At 41.6% G+C, this 24992-nt stretch overlaps 1 protein-coding gene across 8 annotated transcripts in view; it reads right to left on the reverse strand.

Annotated features, from left to right (window-relative positions):
* Positions 1-24992, reverse strand: part of LOC122550669 (gamma-aminobutyric acid receptor subunit alpha-2) — a 256406-nt gene that overhangs the window by 56909 nt on the left and 174505 nt on the right. For all 8 annotated transcript variants that reach the window (XM_043691775.2, XM_087987813.1, XM_043691756.2 and 5 more), the window contains one exon: positions 2160-2303. In XM_043691775.2, coding sequence (XP_043547710.1) covers positions 2160-2303 — 144 coding nt within the window. The remainder of the gene's footprint in view (positions 1-2159; positions 2304-24992) is intronic.

Consider the following 24992-nt stretch of genomic DNA (forward strand, 5'->3'; position numbering starts at 1 on the left):
GCTCAGGAAGGGATTTTTTAAAAAGTTGGCGATGGGATGATTAGTCACCAAATGTAAACTTCCTCTGCCACAGAAAAAGTAGTTGAGACTAGAACATTGAATGCTTCCAAGAAGGAGTTAGATATATTTCTTAGTGCTAAAGGAATCAAAGGGCGAAAATGTACTGATTAGGATGATCTGCTGTGATCATTATTAATGGAAGAGCAGGCGAGAAGGGTCAAAGCGCCTACTTCTGTTCCTATTTTCAATGCTTCTAAAATCCTGCCCAGAATTTACATTGAACAATTACAGGTAATGGGGTAGATTTTAAGACCTCTTTTCTGATACAGACAGTGGCATTGCTCACTTGGCTCACATACTTGGCCCTTTTAAAATTCAGATATGTTCTATGATTATACCTAAGATCTTAGTTGCATATTAACACATTACTGTGATCCTATGATCAGATTCCTCCATAGAATTGTAATCTTCCAATCCCCAAAGCTCGCCAGCTAAAGTCTATTTGGAAGGGTAATCTGTATTCTTAAAATATATACTTTTCTGAAGAAATCCACCTTTCTCGACCCTGGCAGGGTAACTTGTGATCAAGAGCAATGATTTAACAAAGCATTTGTAAACATCTTTAAGGCGCTCCAACAGAATGTGAAAAACACATACACAGAAATTAAAAACTGGAAGAACTGTGATGCTGAAAATCAGATGCAAAATAGAAATTGCTGGAAGAGCTCAGCAGGTCTGGCAGCATCTATGGAGAGAAATCAGAGTTGACATTTCAGGTCTAGTGACCCTTCTCAGAACCATTCTGAGGAAGGGTCACTCGAACTGAAACGTTAACTCTGATTTCTCTCCAGAGATGCTGCCAGACCTGCTGAGCTTTTCCAGCAATTTCTGTTTTTCTTTGTACACAGAAATTAGTTGGCTTGACATTTCCTTTCGCAGTAGTTCCCAGAATAAATTGAGAACAAAATCAGCTTAATTTCTCCAAAAAAGTCTTGCTAATGCTCAGCAATGGCCTTCTGCTTTAACACTGATCTGACAATCTCACAACACATTTGGATTTATTACACAGTGCGCATATATTTCTGTTAAAGGTAATCATTTCAGATAGCTGTCCTCAAAACTGAGAGCAAAACAAAGATAAATTGACACAGATTGGCAGCTTATCAGTAACAATTTGAAAAAGAATAAACTACAAACAGGAGCCTAGGAGATGAAGAGCCCTACTCACTTACTGGAGGAACAGAGAGTAACAATTTGTGGCTACCCAACTATGCTGATTCTCACCCTAATGTAACCATTAAAACCCAAGCCATTAAGGGTATCACAGAGATCTACCAGAACTTGACAGCAGTACCATCTCACCCTGTCAGGGGATGATAGCAGGCTGGCCTAATGTGATGCATGTGACCAGACTTTTTAATTTCATCTGAATTAATAGCTTTCAAAAATTCATATGGCATTGCCGTTTTCTCGTTAGTATAGTGGTTAGTATCCCCGCCTGTCACGCGGGAGACAGTGGTTCAATTCCTCGATGGGGAGTCTTTTTTTTCACACAGACGGTGGTACATGTATGGAATGAGCTGCCAGAGGAAGTGGTGGAGGCTGGTACAATTGCAACATTTAAGAGGCATTTGGATAGATATATGAATAGGAAGGGTTTGGAGGGATATGGGCCGGGTGCTGGCAGGTGGGACTAGATTGGGTTGGGATATCTGGTTGGCGTGGACGGGTTGGACCGAAGGGTCTGTTTCCATGCTGTACATCTCTATGACTCTATAATAAGATCCTTCTCAAGTCATTACAGAAAGGTTTTGTTTTGCAGGGGTGGGGTGGTGGTAGGTGGTTGTTCCAGCTTCATGTGACTACTATCTCCAATTGTGATGTCACCAAGGATGGAGGACAGACCAAGGATCTCAGAGAAATTACAGAAATGTCCACAAAGGGGTGAGAACCTGGCAGAGACAGCTTCAATCATAAATCCCTATCTTCCCTGCTTGGTACAAAGTTAACCTGGAACCTAAAACAGGCACATAATTGAGATCAGAATGTTATTCCCAAGAGGTGCCTGCAGGATCAGACCATGTTTGTGCAACCATTTTCATGGCAACTGAACATGCAAATAAAATGTCAGCTGAATTTAAGTTTTTTTTTAAACAAACCTGTACTGGACTGGACGAGTTCTTCACCCACAGTTTGTCCCAGCAAATCATACTGATTCAGGCGTGAGCCATCTTCTGCGACGACCACAGATTTTGCTGGCTCATTGGTCCAATTGTAATTCACCTCCGTACTTGTATATGCATCTACAAACATAATGAAGGAGAGCACGATCAAGCAGGATTGAGATCGTTACCACTGGCTAAGATAGCAATCTAAGTATTCGTGAACAAAAATAGAGATTGCTGGAAAAGCTCAGCAAGTTGGGCAACATCTATGGAGAGAAGTGAGTTAACGCTGCGGGTGTAGTGACCTTTCCTGTGAAACCACGATTCATGACTTGTCCGTGGAAGTCACAATTGGAATATAAATTAACCAGAGAAATGAAGCTGGGAGGTAATAGAATTGTTGCTGTGTTCACCTGCTTATCATTAGGTGTGAGTCAATATCTCAAAGCCTTTATAAGTTAACGGGGCTTACTTAGTAAATCTCTATTTCTGAAAACAGCAGGATAAAATCTAGCATATATAACTGCATTTGTGAGAATCACTGTCATTCTTCAATGTTTATGCATAAAGTTCCTACTTACACACAAACACACAGACATACACATAGACACACACAGACACACACACACACAGACACACACATAGACACACACAGACACATACACACAGGCACATACACACAGGCACATACACACAGGCACACACACAGACACAAGATGTTGTTCTGGATTTTGCTGAACTAATGTTATTCCCCGTGTGGGCGGCACGGTGGCACAGTGGTTAGCACTGCTGCCTCACAGCGCCTGAGACCCGGGTTCAATTCCCGCCTCAGGCGACTGACTGTGTGGAGTTTGCACGTTCTCCCCGTGTCTGCGTGGGTTTCCTCCGGGTGCTCCGGTTTCCTCCCACAGTCCAAAAAGATGTGCAGGGTCAGGTGAATTGGCCATGCTAAATTGCCCGTAGTGTTAGGTAAGGGGTAAATGTAGGGGTATGGGTGGGTTTCGCTTCGGCGGGTCGGTGTGGACTTGTTGGGCCGAAGGGCCTGTTTCCACACTGTAATGTAATCTAATCTAATAATGGCAAGGCTTCTGAAGCTGGTGTTAGTAGCATCACGACTTCTGAAGTGGAGCACCTTTATAGTTCTTGGCAATGGAATGTGCACAGAAATCAATAACATGGTTAATTTAGGCTAAGTACTCACTTGTCTCTCACGGAGACTTGTGAATAAATTAAGTATTGTTCGGTCAGGATTAACTCAGTTTATAATGGCAAAATCAAAGCCATATAAGGATGAACAACCGTTTTGGTCCTGAACATTTATGAAATTTTACCAGTGTGGAGTCTATCATCTCAGGATTTTTAGAAACAAAAACATTTTAAAGTTCTCCATTATTCTTAGAGTCATTAATTCATAGAGTCACCCAGCACAGAAACAGATCATTTGGCCCAGCTCGTCCCGTGCCGAGAAGGTTTCCTAAACTGAACTAGTCCTGTCTGCCGGCATTTGGCCCACATGTCTCTAAACATTTCCTCCCTGTCCAAACATCTTTTAAATGTAGTAATTGTATCCGTCTTGACAATTTCCTCTGGTAGCTCATTCCATACACATACCATCCTCTGTGTGAAAGTTTCCCTTCATGTCACTTTTAAATCTTTTCCCCCTCACCTAAATCTATGCCCTCTGGTTTTGGACTCCCTTAACTTGAGGAAAAGACCCTGGTTATTCACCTTCTCTATGCCCCTCACATGCTAGCTGGTGGAACAAGATCTGTGAACTGAAGAAATGAGTGGCCACCCTATCCCGGTGGCTGTCAAAGTGACAGCTGTGTTGACTTTTATACATCTGCCTCTTTCCGAGGCGACTGGGCTCCTTGGTGGGATCACTTACTTTTTGAGACAAATGTATTCAGTCTGTTACTGACATTAGTTGTGCCAAATCACACTCTTTCGCCTTGTTTCCCTGTAATTAGGTGAGTGCCGCAGCCTAGGCAGTAGGCTTTGTCACCAGTATAGGCCTCTCCAAGGTGCAGGACATGATAGACTATACACATTATGTCAAACGAGCCACTTTGTACAGTAGCTGAGTTCATCAACAGGAAAGAATTGCATTCTATCAATGTGCAAGTAAGCACCAGTAGCACATCTTGGAGGTGAGCAGCAGGTACCCTGTGGCTGCCCTGATGCCGATGTCCTTAAGAACTGTCATGTGATTGCTGCATTTGAGGGGCCAGATGGAAGGATAGTTACTGGATGACAAGGGCTACCTCTGTGACCATGCCTGATGACTCCATTATGCAACCTCCACACCAACTGGAAGGGGGGGGGGGAAGAGAGAAATGAGTTCTGTAAACCTTGAAAATCTGCAGCAGTGCTGCATATCTTATTGCAACAGAGACAGAAAGTCGAACCAAATTAGACTTTCTATCTTCATATTCATAACTCTGTTAAATAAAACAGTCAAACATTCCCAAATAGTCACTCCAATGGTTCCTAGCCAAATGTTTGAATAACCAATCCCAGACTTGGCAAATAATTAATTTTCAGGCAATAGTTATGTATCATAAACAAAAGACTTAACTGTCTATTAAATACACAGTCAATTTGGCAGGGAAAAAATTAACAACATGGTAAGCTGATTAATGTCTGTGTTTTAAACCAGAATCATTTATTTTCAGTCCCCATTCACAAAAGAGACAGACAGACAAACACTGGGAATCGATAATTAAAAGAAAATAAGAAAATCAGCCAGATTACTTAAATGGCTTTCACGATGTATTGCCTCACAGGCATCAATATAGATTCCTTGGATGCTTTTCTGAAACATTGATCTGGGTCACTTTCTTGGTTCACCCAGACAAAGGCAGCATTCACTCTTTGGATTTGTAGAAACTGGTGCAGATTAGGCAGGGAGCTCTCAAACCACAGCAACAGCCAAAAACCATCTCCCAGAAAACATACTTAGAAAAAAAAACAGATTCAATCTGATTCTTCTTGATCCACCAATCAAATCTTCCGAAGGTCTCAATTTCCATTCAGCGCTGTCTTCTGCTTCAACGTGGGTCCATAACAAACGTTCCGAAACCAACTGTCAGGCACTAAACTTATTAATAGCTGACTTCTACTATCTGCTTAAACACAATGTTCTTCCCAAGGTTGCTGTGTCTGTTAGAACCTTTAAAATCAAGTATCAGCCTGCTTTAGCTTCCAGGCCTGGCACCACAAACTAAATTTGCCTGGCCTTTTGTTTACCTTTTACCACATGCTGTCATAAAGTCCACAGGTCATTCCCAGCTTGTAATTCAAAATTGATAAAAGTCCAAACGTAATGAAAAATCAGTGAGACTTCTAACACATAGCTGGCTGACAATCTCTTGAACATCCCACTTTTTAAAATTAAAATATTTGTGACATTGTTTTAACTGTAGGAAGACAAAGATTTACATTTCCTTTGTGCTTTGCCCCTGACTTAATCATAACAGTTAACATACCCTCAAACCAGCCATGATGGTCATGATAATAACCTATCAACAAAAGACAATAGTGCACACAAAAGAATGTGAAAAAAAATCTCGATTTCCAAAATGGTTTTCCTTCAAAACCAGAAGTGTATGTATCGAAAGGTGGAAAACAAAAATGCTTTAGTTATAACTTTGCTGAGAAGGAGTCTGAATGGAATTGTCCAGTAAAGTAGAAATATTTTAAAATAGCCATTAAAAAGTCCACGTTACAGAACAGGAGATGTTGGGGGTCTTAAAAGGGTAATAAATCCCTGAGTCAATACAAAATTGGCTTGAAGGTTGGAGACTGAGAGTGATGGTGGAGGAATAGTTTTTGGATTATGACCCGTGGTGTGCCACAAGAATCAGTGCTGGGGTCCACTGCTTCTCATCATTTATATAAATTATTTGGATGTGAATACAGGAGAAATGGTTAGTAAGTTTCCAGATGACACCAAAACTGAGCTAAGCAGTTTAATTCAGTCTGGAACTAGTTGGAAGTTCAACAGGGAGCTGTGTGGAAACTCTCTCTTTTCTTCCCTTCAATTTCAACCAGTAAGCATGTGTTCCATTTACACTGGTTTGAAAAGGGAGTTTACTTATTGGGACTGTTGTGTATATTCGGAACAGCATAATAAGTCTAGTTTGGATAGACTGAGCTCTGTAGGGGTTCTTTATTCTTTTTTTTGTGTTTCAATGTGTAATTTTGTGAATAGATTTTTGTCTGTTTTAAAATCTAGTAGTCAACCTAGCTAAAGTAATCTGGGTAATTTTGACTGTACATTTAACAAAACAAATTACAAAGTTATGGTCTGGGGCTGCCTGCTTAAGTATGTTTTGAGTGGTCTGGCTTAGTCCATAACGATTGGAATCTCGTCCAGGATTTTACACTGTGAGTGGTAGGTGCTAGTATCTTTATTTCGGGTGTTGGCTTGGTTAGGTAGACAAAGCTTGGGATAGGAATGGCTGTTTCAGTTGCCAAAAGTTTTCTGGATGTGGATGCAGTGACTTTGGAAGTTTTGCAAAAAGTGAATAAGACTAAGTTGCAAGAATTAGCAGAGAAGCTAGAATTGAAACTGCCTGCTTCTGTGAGGAAAGGAGAGATAATTACAGCAGTACCTCAGCATTTAAACTTGCTGGAGTAACCATCAGAATCTATAGAGATGGCAAGAATTCAATTGCAAATGAAGCAGCTTGAGTTAGAGGTGAGAGATAAAGAAAGGGCAGCAGGAATGAAATATCTTGAATTACGACTAAAAACAGAAGAGAGAGAGTTTCCACATAGCTCCCTGTTGAACTTCCAACCAGTTCAAGACTGAACTAAACTGCTCAGCTCAGCTAGCTGGACAGCTGATCATTCCTCTTTCTTTATACAGGTCACTTCTATGACATGATCCCTTTGGCCTGAAGTCTCATCTGTTTATATGTAAATAAAGGGCCTCTCAAAATCCTTTTCATCTCTGTACCAAACCAGACTGATCAGAGCCTGGCCAGGTTTATTACCCCTCTGAAAAAAAAAGGGCAGAGTCTCCTTGGGCCAAGGAACAGCTTTGAGAAAAAAAGGGACTAGCTTTGTGACATCTAGAGGGAAAAAGAGAGAGCAGCAGAACAGAGGACAAAAGAGAAAGCAGAGTAAGAAAAAGAGAGAGCTTTTGAAGTTCAAAAACCAATACTTAAAAAGGAAAGTCAGCTTAAAAGGCTGGAGATAAAGGCTGAGGATAGGCTCAATGAGGAAGTAATGCAAACTCATGTGGAAGAACAGATAGTTAATGCAGCAAGGTTAACAGCTGAAATGGCTGATGATTATGAGTGGTCCATAAAATTCGGTTTGGCTTCCAGACTCAATTTCAGTCCATGATGGATAGAAATTGGGGCAAAGAGAAATCCTCACGTTGAAAGAGAAAGGTAGATCTCAGTGAAGATAACTTATCACAGGGTAAAAAAGAAATCCTTGTGGGGGACAAAGAATTTAAAAAGCTTAGTTGTTTTCATTGTAATGAAGTGGGCCACACAAAATCAGTGTTGGTGGACGAGGAGAAAGCCAGATGTAGGAAAATAGGACAAGACCTGGAAGTTTTATTGGACTAGTAACAAAAAGCACAAGGGAAGTTTGACAACTGCCTCAGAGTGTACCAAGATAATCAGAGGTTGATTAAGGAGGAAGTGCCAGATCTGCTTAAAAATATCCATCCAAGAGTAAAGTTTTTTCATATAAGCCAAGAGATTACAATATTAAGGGACACAGGATCCTCTCAGTCTGTAATGCTGAAGGATGAGGAGATATGCACTCCTGAGGGTCTATTGCCTGCTAGTAACAGGAAATATGTAAACTGAAGCTAGGGAGTCTAGAGGAGAGTGGAGAATTTGTGGTAAGAGTACTAGACAAAACTCTCAGCTCCAGGAATACAATTTGTCCTCACAAATGATATAGCTGATTCACCGGTATGTATGCTGCCTACTCTAGTTGAAAAGCCATGGAGACGCAGGCAACTGAAGACCTGGAGAATGTTTATCCAGGAATTTTCCCTGATTGTGTGATCACAAGATCACAGAGACACAAGCTGAGGCAGGAGAAATCAAAAGACACAGATAAGGAAGCTGACATAGTGTTATCTGAGACCTTTTCTCAATCAGATAAGTGGAACAGAACAGGAGCAAATAGGTAAATATGCAAGTATCTTTAGCTCTGCTAAGTTGATTGAATTACAGCAGAAAGATCAGGAAAAACAGTTATATCAAAAAGCATTTTCAAAGAAAGAAAGTGAATGCTTCCTGTGTTTTATTACTTAACAAATGATATCTTAATGAGGAAATGGAGACCATCATACATTCAAGCAAATGTGAAATGGGCAGAGATTCATCAAATTGTTTTGCCAGTAGGGTATAGAAAGGAGATGCTGCAAGTGTCACAGGAGCTCCCACTTGGAGGTCATTTAGGAGTGAGGAAAACACAGGCTAAAATACAGAGATATTTTTACTGGCCTGGACTACACAAGGTTGTGGTTGAATTTTGCCAGATATGCCACACATGTCAGCTAATCGGAAAACTACAGGCAGTAATAAAATCTGCATATTTAATACCTATTCCAGCATTTGAGGAACCTTTCATTGATCCCGCAGATCAACTACCTCAAACAAAAAGTGGGAATAAGTATTTATTAACAATAATGGATGCATCGACTAGATTTCCAGAGGCAATTCCATTACGCAAATTCATAGCAAAAAATGTTGTAGAAGCATTACTTAAATTTTTTTACTAGATACGGATTACCAATAGAGAGCCAGTCAGATCAAGGATCAAACTTCACATCCAAACTATTCACGGAAGTTATGGATAACTTGGGAGTAAAGCAATTTAAATCTACCGCATACAAACCGGAATTGCAGAGAGCGCTAGAGAGATGGTATCAAACACTAAAGACCATGTTGAGGGCTTATGGTCAGGATTATCCAGATGATTGGGATAAGGGAGTTCTGTTTGTACTTTTTGCAATCAGAGATGCATTGAGTGAATCAAACAAATTCAGTCGATTTGAATTAATTTTGGGGCATGAAATAAGAGGACCATTAATATTGATTAAGGAGAAGTTAATGAGTCAGAATTAAGAGACCATCCATTTGGACTATGTGTCCAAATTTTAGAGAACAATTAAATAGAGCTGGAGAGTTGGCCAGGCAGCATTGTATCAGAGCATACAATGAAACAGGAAGCAGATAAGAAATCACAAATTCACAATTTGGCAATTGGGGATAAGGATTTCATGCTACTTCCAGTAACAGGTGAGCCTTTAAAAGCAAGGTTTAGAGGATCTTATCAAATCGAGAAGGAATTGAGTGAGGTAAACTACTTGACCAGGACTCCAGACAGGAAGAAATCTCACAGATTTTGTTGTGTGTGAATATGCTTAAAGGGTAATTTGATAGCGAAGGAAAGCAAGAGGAGATTACAGCACAGAAGGAAGAACCAAGTTCAGGAGGATTCTGAGTAGGACATTCCTCAAATCAAACTGGACAATGCGGAAGTTGTCAAAAATTGGGATAAATTATTGAGGCACCTTCCACAAGAAAAACAAAATGACCTGAAAGAGTTATTACTATCACATGGGGAGATATGCGGAAATAAGTTGGGAAGGACTGACCTAATTGTGCATGATGCAGATATAGGAAGTGCTGTTCTGATTAAGAAACATCCTTATACGCATAACCCTCTGGCAGAGGTTCAGAAGGAGATAGAATGCATGCTCTAAGATGGCATAACTGAAGTGAGTTACAGTGGCTGGAGCTCACCCATAGTCATGGTGCCAAAGCCAGATGGTACCCAATGGTTACGTGTGGACTATCGCAAAGACAAGCCCATTACAAAGACTGATGCATATCCAATTCCACAGATGGAGTACTGTGTCGAAAAAGTGGGTCAAGCAACTTACATTTCTAAGTTGGACTTGCTCAGAGGCTACTGCCAAGTACCTCTGTCAGAGAGAGCAAAGGCTATTTCAGCTTTCGTAATGCCACATGGACTGTATCAGTTCAAACACATGCCATTTGGTATGAAAAACGCTCCAGCCACATTTCAGAGACTAACTAATAAGGTCATTGCCGGATTACCCAACTGTGTGGTGTACATTGATGACCTGGTGATTTTTAGTCACCCATGGAAGGAACATTTAGGAACATTTACAGCATTTATCAAACTGACCGCAGTGGTGGGCAAGTTATTAGAGGGAATCCAGAGGGACAGCATATACATGTATTTGGAAAGGCAAGGACTGATTAGGGATAGTCAACATGGCTTAGTGCGTGGGAAATCATGTCTCGCAAACTTGACAGAGTTTTTTTTAAGAAGTAACAAAGAAGATTGATGAGGGCAGAGCAGTAAATGTGATCTATATGGACTTCATTAAGGCGTTCGACAAGGTTCCACATGGGAGACTGATTAGCAAGGTTAGATCTCATGGAATTACAGGGAGAACTAGCCATTTGGATACAGAACTGACTCAAAGGTAGAAGACAGAGGGTGGTGGTGGAGGGTTGTTTTTCAGACTGAAGACCTGGGACCAATGGAGTGCCACAAGGATCGGTGCTGGGTCCTCTACTTTTTATCATTTACATAAATGATTTGGATGCGAGCATAAGAGGTACAGTTAGTAAGTTTGCAGATGACACCAAAATTGGAGGTGTAGTGGACAGTGAAGAGGGTTTCCTCAGATTACAACAGGATCTGGACCGGATTGCCAATGGGCTGAGGAATGGCAGATGGAGTTTAATCAGATAAATGCGACGTGCTGCATTTTGGGAAAGCAAATCTTAGCAGGACTTATACACTTAATGGTAAGGTCCTAGGGAGTGTTGCTGAACAAAGAGACCTTGGATTGCAGGTTCATAGCTCCTTGAAAGTGGAGTCGCAGGTAGATAGGATACTGAAGAAGGTGTTTGGTATGCTTTCCTTTATTGGTCAGAGTATTGAGTACAGAAGTTGGGAGGTTATGTTGTGGCTGTACAGGACATTGGTTAGGCCACTGTTGGAATATTGCATGCAATTCTGGTCTCATTCCTATTGGAAAGATGTTGTGAAACTTGAAAGGGTTCAGAAAAGATTTACAAAGATGTTGCCAGGTAGAGGCTTAACAGGTTGGAGCTGTTTTCCTTGCAGCGTTGGAGGTTGAGGGGTGACCTTATAGAGGTATACAAAATTATAAGGGGCATGGATAGGATAAATAGGCAAAGTCTTTTCCCTGGGGTCGGGAGTCTAGAACACGAGGGCATAGGTTTTGGGGTGAGAGGGGAAAGATATAAAAGAGACCTAAGGGGCAACTTTTTCACGCAGAGAGTGGTACGTGTATGGAATGAGCTGCCAGAGGATGTGGTGGAGGCTGGTACAATTGCCACATTGAAAAGGCATTTGGATGGGTATATGAATAGGAAGGGTTTGGAGGGATATGGGACAGGTGCTGTCAGGTGGGACTAGATTGGGTTGGGATATCTGGTCGGCATCGACGGGTTGGACCGAAGGATCTGTTTCCATGCTGAACATCTCTATGACTTCGGAAGGCAGGCTTCGTGGTAAACCAAGCTAAAAGTGAATTTGCCAAATCCCAAGTCATCTTCCTGGGCCATGTTATTGTACATGGGCAAATGGCTCCATGGGATGTGAAAATGAAAGCAACTGGCAAATTTCCTACACTGTCGACGAATAAAGCAGTACTTTGTTCCTGGGATTGAGTGGATTTTACCGAAAGTTGTGTCAAACTTTAATAGTGCGGCTGCGCCACTCACTGAATTATTAAAAAAGGCAAGAAGTTTCAGTGTACAGCGGACTGTCAAAAGGCAGTTGACAGCCTAAAAACGATGTTAACCACTGCCCCAGTGTGAGCCACACCAGATTACACAAAATCTTTCAAGGTGGCTATCAATGGCAGTGATGTGGGTGTCGGTGCGGTGCTCCTGCAGGAAGATGACGAGGGAAGAGGAAGACCCATCAGGTATTTTTCCAGGAAGTTGAACGTTCATCAATAGAAATATTCAACAGTGGACAAAGAGTCTTTAAGCTTGGTGTTGGCATTACAATATTTCCGTGTTTATATTCCCAGCAATGCATCAGATACACAATCGTATACACTAATCACAACCCATTGACATTTGTGGAAAGATTTAAGGACAAAAATGCCAGACTGTTTAGATGGAGCTTGTTGTTGCAGCCATTCACTTTGACAATTATGCATGTGGCAGGTCGCAAAAACGTGATTGCTGATGCATTTATCAATGAGATACGGAGGTGTCCGGTGGTGGGTGTACCGTGGCCTGAATTTGCACGTGGTTGTGCATGTTTGCATGTTTATAGTTAGTACAGTGTATGTGTGTTTAGACAACTAACTGGGTTTTGAAGGGTTATGAATGAAGCCATCTTTTGGTATTGATTATTTTTTCATTCAGTGGTCTGGGACATTCGACCTTGGATCTTCAGGTGAACATCCTCCAAGGTGGACTTTGGGACAGGCAATGGCGTAAAGTGGCCGAGCAGAGGCTGATAGCCGACTGCATTACCCATGGGGATCACAACACACACACACACAGACACACACACTCTCACATATGCTCACACATCCACTCCCACATTCACACATGCCCACTCCCACAGACTTATACCAATTTACACTCACACACATACACACACTCTCCCACATACACCCCTGCCCACATGCACACACACACAAACATAGATAAGCTTGTGGGGGGAATTTGTACTTATAGATTTACATTTTATTTTTCTCAGAAACTGCATGAATCCATGTAAGATTCTGTAAATCCCTTTTTTAGATTAGGATCAATCTGAACATTGTGGCACAGACAGCCTCACACAGGGCACCTCACACCCTCAGTGCATTATCTGGGGATGTAACTTTAAGAAAATTCTGTGATTTACATATGAAAGAACTGAAACCAACATGCCCAATTTAAAAGATGAGTGACTTAACAAACAATCCAGGTCTTTTTCAATATATAATTTCAGTTACACCACACTTTTCCTATAAATTCAGTGTCCTACAATCTTATACTCCACAACCACCTGATGAAGGAGCAGCGCTCCCAAAGCCAGTGCTTCCAAATAAACCTGTTGGACTATAACCTGGTGTTGTGTGTGTTTTTTAACTTTGTACACTCCAGTCCAACACCAGCATCTCCAAATTGTTGTTAAATGTGACAGGGTGCAGAAAAGATTTTCAAGGTTTGGAGGGTTTGAGCTATAGGGAGAGGCTGAAAGAGCTGGGGCTATTTTCCCTGGACCATTAGAGGTTAGGGGGAACCTTGTAGAGGTTTATAAGGGGCATGGATGGGGTGAATAGACAAGGTCTTTGTTCAAGGGTGGGGCAAGTCTAAAACAAGAGACATAGGTTTAAGGTGAAGGGGGAAAGATTTAAAAGGGATCCGAGGAATAACGTTTTCACGATTAGGGTGGTGCACGTATGGAATAAGCTGCCAGAGGAATTGCAACATTTAAGAGGCATTTGGGTGGGTATATGAATAGGAAGGGTTTAGAAGGATATGGGCCAAATGCTGGGAAATGGGACTAGGTGAAATTGGGATGTCTGGTCAGCACGGATGAGTTGGACCGAACGGTGTGTTTCCATGTTGTGTGAATTTATGACTATAAGTGTATTCCAGGACATTGTGGGAAGAAATGGATGAAATTGTGGGGTCCCTAGCAGAGATATTTGTATCTTCAACAGCCACAATTCAGGTGCTGGAAGACTGGAGGGTCATTAATATTATGTCGTTATTTAAGAACTTCTGCAAGGAAAAACCAGGAAACAACACATTGGTGAGGCTAATGTCAGTGGTGGATAACTTTTTGGAGGGGAATCTGAGAGAAACGATCTATATGCTTGGAAAGGAAAGCACTGATTAGGGATAGTCAGCATCACTTTTTGTGTGGGAAATTGTGTCTCTTCTTTATACCAGGTACCAAGAGGATAGATGAAGGCAGAGCAGTAGACATTGTCTACATTGTCTTTAACAAGGACTTTGACAAATTTCCGTGGTAGACTTGTTAGTAAAGTTAGATCATATGGGATCCAGGGGTAGCTAGCCAATTGGATAGAAAATTGGCTTGACGGTGGAGGTCAGTGGGTGGTGGTAGAGTATTATTGTTCAGACTGGAGGCCTGTGACCAGCGCTGTGCCACAAGGGCTAGTGGTGAGTCCACTTTTGATCATCAGCTATGTAAATAGTTCAGATAAAAATATAGGACGCATGGTTACTAAGTTTGTGGATGATGCCAAAATTCTTGGTATAGTGGACAATGAAGAAGTTATCTAAGAGTACAACAGGATCTTGATCAACTGGGCCAGGCGACTGAGAAATGACAGATGCAGTTTAATGCAGATAAATGCGAGTTGTTGCATTTTGGTCAAAGTAGGACAAAACTCACACAGTAAATAGTAGGGCCCTGGGGAGTGTTGTCAGACAGAGAGACCTAGACGTGCAGGTACATAGTTCTTTGAAAGTGGTGTCACAGGTAGATGAAGTAGTGAAGAAGGCATTTGCCATGCTTACTTTCAGCATTTAGAACATTAAGTACAGGAGGTAGGACATTATGTTACGGTTGCACAACACATTGATAAGGCCACACTTGGAGCACTATATACATTGCTGGTTACCCTGCTATGGGTAGGATATTATTAAACTGGAAAGGGTGCAAAGAAAAAAATCTTACAAAGATATTACTGAGACTGAAGGGTTGAGGTATAAAGGAGAGACTAGATACATTGGGACTTCTTTTTTTCCCTGGAGTGTAGGAGGCTGAGGAGTGACCTTATGGAGGTTTATAAAATCATGAGGGACATGGATAGGATGAAGAGCCAGGTTCTTTTTCGTAGGGTGGCGGAGTGTAAAACTAGACATCATAGGCTTAAGGTAAGAAGGGAAAGATTTTAAAGGGAGCTGAGGGGCAACATTTTCACAGAGAGGATGGTGCATATATGGAATGAGCTGCCAAAGTAGTGGAGCCATGTATAATGTTAATATTTAAAAGACATTTGTACAGGTATAGGGATATTAAAGGTTTAGACGCATATGGAACAAACACAGGCAAATAGGACTAGCTCAGTTCAAGGAGCCTGGTTGGTACGGATGATTTGGGCCAAAGGGTCAGTTTCTGTGCTGTATGACTCTATGACTAATGGGAAGTTACTACCATTAGTGTTCTGTTGAGCTGTAAAATGATTTATTCCTTTCTCCACATCTGCTATTGTTGCTTCTTTTGTACATGAAGTGCATCTCATAAATAATGAGCATTTTTGTGAACGGTAGTTGCATATTCAAATGACTGCACACAACTTTAAGAAGCTGCATCATTTAGAGTATTTATGAGTTTCTCTGAGTGATAGATCATCAGTGGCAACAGGAATTATAAAACTGCAAGATTCAAAACTCATTGTCGTCACATATCAGTGAGCAACAATCGTAGGGAAGACTTGGGGTAAATCGAAAAACAACTCAATGAAAATGGCAGGAACAGCATGAATTATATTACAACCATATGGTTTGGTGATTTTCAATGCAGATACAAGATATAATTCCCCAAGAACACAGCTTTGGAGATCAATCTTTATCTCGACTTCAGACAACACTATGATACAGACAAGAATGGTGTTACTAGTCTGACGTGATTTGTAAGGCAAAATAAATGTAAAACATTAGGCATTTAGTTCACTGCTACATGTGTCAATGACCTCAAATGTTTTTTGAATTGCTTTCATGTAGAATACATCAAAACATCTTGGGGGTTTAAATGTAATGGAAATCTATTCATCATTAACTTCTATGTCTGGCCTGACCACAGTATTCACATTCACAGTGGATTTGGCTGGTTGGAAGCTGAGCCAATATATCAACTTGGTATCTGTGGGGTGGGGATGAAGGATTGGGGAAGGGAGGGGTAATTAGGTGTGGGAGGCAATGCAGCACAGAAGGCTATTCAGGGATGCCTCAAATGAAAAAAAAGTGATCAAAAGGTGCAGCTATGGAATAAATTGTCTCCTTTTAGAATACAGCCAAACGTGAAATCAAACATTCTTGGCACAAGGTGGACAGCTCTGATGTATTCTTCTGCTACCCCTCTAAGGATGACTGTAGGTGGAAACAGTGGATTGCCATAATAACTTACCTCTTGGCATGAGGTCTTTGGAATATGCAATGTCTTGACATATGAACTGCTTAAGCATAGACAATTTCATTATTCAAAACAAAATTGGATAAACATATTAAAGGGAGAAAAGCACATAGCTGTAATAAGATTACAGCGTAGTGGCATCACTGTTGGATTTTTCTAAGGAACTGATGGATGTGTTGTATGATTTTTCCATATGTTAGTCCCTACAACATACAATATGAAGAGTCGGATTCTTGCTGAGACAGATGTCTTGCAGTTTGTTAACTACTTACACTTAAATAATATCATAGGCTTCCACACAATCTGGCTTCTGTGCTGACTAATGTAACTTTACATGATTTAGGCATAGTTGACTGCCTACTCTGCTACACGCAGTGTCTGATGTCGAGGTTAGTACCTTTTTATACCAGAACATGACGTCATGGTGTTATGTAAATGTCTTAAATGCAGAGCTAACTGGTCTTGAATCCTTCCCATAGTACAACAGTGCTGGCACAGATTTAATGAATTACTCTTTCCTCTTCCACAAACCTTCATGATTCTATTAGACTTTGTGAATGACTGAAACCCTGGTGGAAAGGCAAAGTTATGAGAGGTGTAAGTGTGAAAAGGAAACTTGACATGCAAATTTAGATTGCATATAAGTGATATATTGGGACTATTCTTCTGACATTTTAAATATTTTGGCAAATGTGTCTGAAGATTTTTAATAACTTTGTGGATTTGGAACAAATCAGTACATCAACGAAATACTAACTTTTATTTTGCCTCATTGCTATCCACAAAATCTATGTCCCAAAACCTAATGTTAGTCAATGATGGACTCTCACTGCCATGTTTGCCAGGCTTCAGAAAGAAACACTGCTTGTTCTTGGATGGAAACCAGTTCAAAACCTGAAGTCATTGAAAGTAATTGATTGCCAGAATCCACTGTCCATCACATCATGATTGGATAGTTGTGCCTCTTTATGATCCTGACAAGCATTCCTCATCTGTAAGTCAGGTTGATCTACAAACAGGAGCAGCTGCGGTTGCATTTCAACATGTGTTTATTCAAAAATCTGAACAAAATATCAGCAACAAATCATTATTCACTGTTTCTTCAAACTTTGGAACTCACTCAGATTTGATAGCATCTGGAATTTTGTCCTTTGCAATGTCTTTAAAAACAAAGCTAGATACTGCTGAAATGCATTTATTGCTCCATATGTTAGACTATGGGAAATTACTTTTTACTACATCATGGTATTTGAGCAATGCTGACTAAACCATATTCATTGTTCGTCTCTAAAATACTTAGGGAAATGGATAGTATTTTGCCCTGAACTGCTGTAAACACATCATTTGAAGTGGGTGATGCTCCTGCAACACTGTTGCACATGTTGATTTTGGTAACATATCTTGAGAGAGATAGAGAGAGAGAGACAATGGATCACTGTTAAATTGTTGAAGTGCATCTTTGCATTATTCATACTGAGAACGTAATGTCTCAGTGATGAAGGAGATACATTCAAAGTGGACGTTGATTCAGGTGGAGAGAGCCCTGGTCAAGTGAATGCTTTATTCAGGATTGTCTGATGCATCTTGTGTTTTGTTGCAAACACTTTCATCCAGGTAAATAGTTACAATATTATTACATGCTAGAGCCTTGGAGATTGGTCTGGCTGTCATCATGGTCTGCAGTCTGCTGTCAGGTACTGCATTGTTATTGTAGATTTATGAACGGAGTTGAAAACTGTGCAATAGCCAGTGAAATACCTGCCTCTGGCCTGTGGTGAACGGCAACTAATGAAGCTTGAATCAAGGATGCTTCTATAATGTCTGAACAGCTGACTTTTTAAATCATAACCACTATCTTCTGTCGTCCCCATTTGTCGTCCAAGAGATTTCTATTGACCAGCTATTTGTTTCGCTGGGGCTCCATGCTGGAATCGTCAGTCAAGTGTTGCCATAGTGTTGACTATTTACATTCTTTCTGCAACACCAGACCTTCTGTTCTTTTAACCGTCAGATTTAGCTCACCTTTGTTTCAGGCACACTCAACCTAGGTAATCTTCAACCTTTTATTTAGAAAAAGCTCTTCAGAATGTTTGACTGATATTTACTTGGACAGTCACTCAGTAGAGGGGTTGTCTCCTGTTGAGAGGCCGAACTGGAAGTGTTTTCAGTGTGTCAGATAGTTATTTCCATGAGCCACCTCATAATAATACAGCTTCTTGTTTTCGTGTTGAATATGCAGCAGTTTACATGATGCTGTCCCAATTCAACACAGTCAAAATCTGCTTAGTTAAAGAGCCAGTCCAGTGCAGAAGAAGTCACAGAACACCACAAAAACATTTCTTGAACTTCACATGAAGAAGTTAGCATTTCAGTATCCTTGGTCACCCGAGAAGGCAACTTGCAAATTACCAACTAACATAATCAAATATAATCAGTTTTTATGTCAAATAACACATATTTATGTTAACTGATGACTATCTTCATTGTGATAAGTTTCAACATTCTTACCTTGTCAGTACTACTTCACCGTATTTCTTATCTCCACCAAGATGGTTGTGTATTTAGTTAAAAATCACACAATCCCAGGTTATAGTCCAATAGGTTTACTTGGAAACACAAGCTTTCAGAGTGCTGCTCCTGACGAAGGAGTAGTGCTCCAAAAACTTGTACTTCCAAATAAACCTGTTGGTCTATAACTTGGTGTTGTGTGATTTTTAACTTTGTCCACCCCAGTCCAACACCGGCACCTCTATACTATTTGTGTACTTAACATGAGGTGCTATACCATGGGGATGATGAATTCTCACAGCAGTTTATTTCTCCTGTGGGTGCCCCATCACAGCACAGCCTGTCGTGTACTAGCACTGAGACTCACACTTCCCCAGATCCAGTGAGATGACAGCCAGACACTACCCAGCGATTCACAGCTTATGCATCATCACAAGTAGCCAATTGTGCCAGTGACAATTGTGGCAAGTCTGTGTTGGATGGCAGATGCTCTCTCCAAGCCTTGTTCAGCTGGACACAAAGTGCTCAATCCTGAAGAAAGTCAATGAAAATCATCATCATGGAGGGCCAATGGAAAATTTCTGATGCACTGTCAGCATTCCCTGCACTCTGTTCATCATTGCAGATAGCATGAAAGAGTTCATCTCAAGCATGGCTAGGTTTACAGCAGCCGCACCATGAGGAATGTTCTTCCGTGGATACTGTGGGCAGATCTATGCAGCTGAAAGTAACGGCAGTCAAACACATCCTGGTGAGGCATGGCTACCGTTACAGCAGAACTTCAGCAGAGTGTTAAGAGTGAAATATGACGGGCCCCTAGGCAAGATGAATATAGCAGTGGGGATTCTAATGTAATAATTCTATATTTGTCACCCACTCTTAACCAATCAGTTGTTCCTTTTGTCTCTAAGGGTTGACATAATCAGAATGATCATTGTCAGGATTCTCAGGGGATCAAACACCCCAAGGGTTCATCAACTAACAATAACATGGCAGTCAGAGCAGAGATCTGAGAGGGCAGGTTTGGGCTCATCTGAAACCAACCCAGTTGCTCCAGTGTAGGAGCAGTAGGAAAAGGAAGAGTGAAGCTTTGTTGTCTCACATGAGAGAATTGATTGCTCAATGATGCATCTGGTAGCCAGATTGCTTTTGTTACAACCCTTTGGGTTTCATTGCTTGGGTTTCCTACAGATGTCATCAGCTTAGTTATAAAGGGATATCCTCTGTCTTCGAATCACTGTCCTTCAAGTCTGCTTGCATATTAAAAGCCACTGGGTAGCTTGGATGAAAGAATCTTGGTAGATACCCTGGAATACAGCACAGAAATCTTTCCTTCTCACACGCTGCATTTTCATACAGGTTACAAATACCCTTAACTGATTCAGAGGTGTGGGGATTGGCAGGAGTGTGGAAAGCCAGCCAGACATTCAAACCTGAGCAGCCAGGCCATCTGACTGATTTTGACTGCAGCGAAGCTGACATACAGTGGGCCTTGGCAAGCATCCTGTAGAACATGGAACAGTACAGCATAGGAGCAGGACCTTCAGCCCATCACATCTGTGCCAACCATCATGCTATTCCAAACCAATCCCATCTGCCTTTACATGAATTCCTACATTGTGCAAGCAGGCCATCGTGTCAAGGCCCCAGCAATCTCCTCCCTTGCCCCCCTCAGTATCCTGGGAGAGATCCCATTCATGGGACTTACCATCTTAATGTTTTTCAAGACACCAAACACCTTCTCCTTCTCAATATTGACATGCCCTAGAATATTAACATACCCCTCTCTAAGCATCCCATCACCCTGATTCTTTTCCTTATTGAGTACCAATGTGAAGTATTCATCAGGATCTCACCCATTTCCTCCTGTGGCCACTTTCACAGCCACTGGTGATGCATTGTCATATTGTTCAGCAGAGAGCAGGAGCTTTTTTTTAGGAGCTGTCAGAGAAGTCTCCCAACTCTCACAGGTATTAAGAAAGTTGAGTTCTGCTTGTACACCCTGTGACACTGGTAGTTTATTCTACAGTCTTGACCCCTCTGCTGCCTCTACATCCCTCTCTGTTTACGGTCTGCGGGTCTCTCTCCACGGCAGGCTACTGTTGGTGTCAATGTTTGGCTCATTCCTCCTCCCAGATCCCAGACAGCTTGTCAATCACTCTGACCCAATTCTTACTGCAGTCAAAGAGTACAAACCAAATTCTTACCACAAGTACTGTTGACCCCCCAACCCAGACAGACAGACAGACAGACACACACACGCACACATATACATATACGTTTGTGGTGTGATTTTGGACTTGCAGAGTTACATTGTACTTTGCTCAAAAACTGCATGAATTCATGTAAAACTCTGTTATCTCACTTTTTAGTTTACAATCAGTCTAAACATTATGACAAAGACAGAGAACACAGGGGGCTAACACCTTCAACGTACTGTCTAGCTAACACCCATTGTTACAGTTAACCAGAGAATGCAACTTTAAAAAAAAAGGTTTTGTGATTTACACATGAAAGAAGTGAAACTATCATAGTATTAGAACATAGAACATTACAGCGCAGTACAGGCCCTTCGGCCCTCGATGTTGCGCCGACCTGTCATACCAATCTGAAGCCCATCTAACCTACACTATTCCATGTACATCCATATGCTTGTCCAATGACGAATTAAATGTATTTAAAGTTGATGAATCTATTACCGTTGCAGGCATAGCATTTCATACACTTACTACTCTCTGAATAAAGAAACTACCTCTGACATCTGTCCTATATCTATCACCCCTCAATTTAAAGCTATGCCCCCTCATGCTCACCGTCACCATACTTGGAAAAAGGCTCTCCCTGTCCATCCTAACTAACCCTCTGATTATCTTATATGTCTCTATTAAGTCACCTCTCAACCTTCTTCTCTCTAACGAAAACAGCCTCAAGTCCCTCAGCCTTACCTCGTAAGACCTTCCCTCCATACCAGGCAACATCCTAGTAAATCTCCTCTGCCCTCTTTCCAAAGCTTCCACATCTTTCTTATAATGCGGTGACCAGAACTGTACACAATACTCCAAGTGCGGCTGCACCAGAGTTTTGTACAGCTGCAGCATAACCTCATGGTTCCGGAACTCGATCCCTCTATTAATAAAAGCTAAAACACTGTAGGCCTTCTTAACAACCCTGTCAGATGAAAGCCTCAACAAACAATTAAGGAATTTTTCAATGTATAATTTCAGTTACATTACACTGTAAACTTTTGTTATAAATTCTGTGTCTGACAATTGTGCCCTCCATAACCACCTGATGAAGGAGCGATGCTCTAAAAGCTAGTGCTCTCAATTAAACCTGTTGGACTATAACCTGGTGTTGTGTGATTTTTAACTTTACACAAGTACTGTGAACATATTCCTACCCAGTGACAGGCATCTCCAATCCAGGCTCTGAACATCAACAGCAATCATGTAAATATATCACTTTATATTTACAGAGTTAAAAATCACACAACACCAGGTTATAGTCCAACAGGTTTAATTGGAAGCACACTAGCTTTCGGAGCGATGCTCCTTCATCAGGTGATTGTGGAGGGCTCGATCGTAACACAGAATTTATAGCAAAAATTTGCAGTGTGATGTAACTGAAATTATACATTGAAGAATTGATTGTCTGTTAAGCCTTTCATCTGTTAGAATACAGTGATAGTTTCACTCCTTTCATGTTGTGTGATTTTTAATTTTGTACACCCCAGTCCAACACCGGCATCTCCGAATCATTATATTTACAGAAGCACAGAGACAAAGAAACTAGGAGCAGGAATTGGCCATTCAGCCCATCGATAATCTGCTTCACCACTCAGCATGGTCATGATTCATCCTTTATTTCAGTGCCACATACCCACTCTGTCCCCATTCCCATGGACACCTTTATTATTTAGAAAACTATTTACTCATTTATTTCTGGAACATAATCGCTTATTTTCACAGACTTCAGTCGTAGAAAATTTCACAGGTTCACCACCCTGGAAATGAAGAAATCTCTCCTCATCTGAGTCATAAATGATCTGCCCCATATCCTGAGACCATGACCCCTTTACTTGGACTCTCCCAGTCAGGGCAAACAATTCCTGCAGCCAGACTGTTGAGCACTGTCAGGCTTTTATTCCAAACACCTAATGTTGTACCACCGAAGGAAGGAACACTGCTCCGAAAACTAGTGCTTCCAAATAAACCTGTTGGACTATTACCTGGTGTTACATGATTTTGAACAATATAAAACATGGCAGCGTTCAAAGAATCACAATAAATATGAGCAAATGGGATGAATGATATCACAGGCAGTGCTGCTAGGGGTACGGACATGTGCAATTGGCACACTGAGAACTTCCAGGAGATGTTAACAAACATTGTCAAAATTTGAATGCAGCTTAAAATATTGCAAGAACTGAGTAATTAACATGTTTTATTTGCTAAATCCCTTCTCCCAACAAGGAGAGATGCAGCCAGTCAAACTCATTTGAAGCAAACCTGGAAATCACTGGCTTTAAATTGGCTACTAGCACAGTTTTAACCTCTTGAAATCTCCACCCGGTCCACTGCAAGTTTGTCAGTCACCCGCTGAAAGTTAATTGTGGAAATACATACAAAGTGCATCCGACAAATTTTAAGTCGTTACATAGCAGTTCTCAGCACTCAGTTAGGACAAAATAGGGGCTTCTGGGCAAATCTCAGGATTTAAGAGTGGGGATAGGATAAAATCCCCCGTGTCCTTGGTCTGCATTCAGAAGAACAGGAGTGTGATTCATTTTATCATCTGTCTTTACTGATTCCGAGTAACAGAAAACTCTCAGAGACTCCCCACAGCTGCCAATCATGGTCCATCAGCAAGGGTTAACATGCAATTTGAACTAAAGTGGAGACACTTTACAGGTCTGGAATAATTTCATTTCATAAGCGCTCAACGCTTAGATTGTGGAGATCAGATGGGACAGAAAATAAAGCCAGAACAGTAACCTCATTGGGCTGCTCGTAAATTCCTGCAAAATTGGTCCATTTCATAGGCAAGGGTCCAGAAACAGGTCAGAGACTACAGGGCTGAGTTTTAACCTCAAAGGCCTGGGGGTGCCTTCATGTAAAATGCTGTAACCTTAAAAATTTAGAGCTTGACTTGACCTGCTCATCTTGGTGTTGATTAGTGGTATGACAAGGGAGGAAGAGACAACCTGCTCACAGGAAGCACGTTGACCATTTAAATATCTTAATGAGATTGGCAATCTCAGATACAATAATTAGAATCCCTACAGTGTGGAAACAGGCCCTTCAGCCCAACAAGTCCACACTGATCCTCCAAAAAGTAACCCACCCAGACCCATTCCTCTACATGTATCCCTGAGTCATGCACCTAATCCACACATCCCTGACCACTATGGGCAATTTAGCATGGCCAATTCACCTAACCTACATATCTTTGGATTGTAGGAGGACACCAGAGCAAGCATACGCAGACATGGAGAGAATGTGCAAATTCCACCCATATGGTGGCCTGAGGCTGGAATTTAACCCAGGACCCTGGAGCTGTGAGGCAGCAGTGCTAACCACTGGGTCACTATGCCACCCATACATAATATGTTTTGCAGTGTTATTTGTGGCTGCTTTAGGTTTCCCAAGCTTCATGAAGACCAATAGCAGGAGTTCGGGAAGGATAACCACCCTTGGCGCCTTGCCATGTCTTGGCACACCTCAGGGCCAAGGATAAGACTCCTTGCCATTCCCCCCATCACACATTTCCTTGAGTAAAATTAGGTGACCTACTTGTGATGGCAGCCTGCTGCGGAGTGAGTGCTCCCCGACTGAAAACCAAACCTGTCAACCAAAGGAATCTCCAGGCTGTCAAAATAAATTGTGGGCGGCACGGTGGCACAGTGGTTAGCACTGCTGCCTCGCAGCGCCAGAGACCCGGGTTCAATTCCCGCCTCAGGCGACTGACTGTGTGGAGTTTGCACATTCTCCCCGTGTCTGCGTGGGTTTCCTCCGGGTGCTCCGGTTTCCTCCCACACTCCAAAGATGTGCAAGTCAGGTGAATTGGCCATGCTAAATTGCCCGTAGTGTTAGGTAAAGGGGTAAATGTAGGGGTATGGGTGGGTTACGCTTCGGCGGGTCGGTGTGGACTTGT

This window comes from Chiloscyllium plagiosum, unplaced genomic scaffold, assembly GCF_037043375.1.
Source record: "Chiloscyllium plagiosum isolate Xiang-an unplaced genomic scaffold, Cpla_swu_hap1 HiC_scaffold_1, whole genome shotgun sequence".
Lineage (NCBI taxonomy): Eukaryota > Metazoa > Chordata > Chondrichthyes > Orectolobiformes > Hemiscylliidae > Chiloscyllium > Chiloscyllium plagiosum.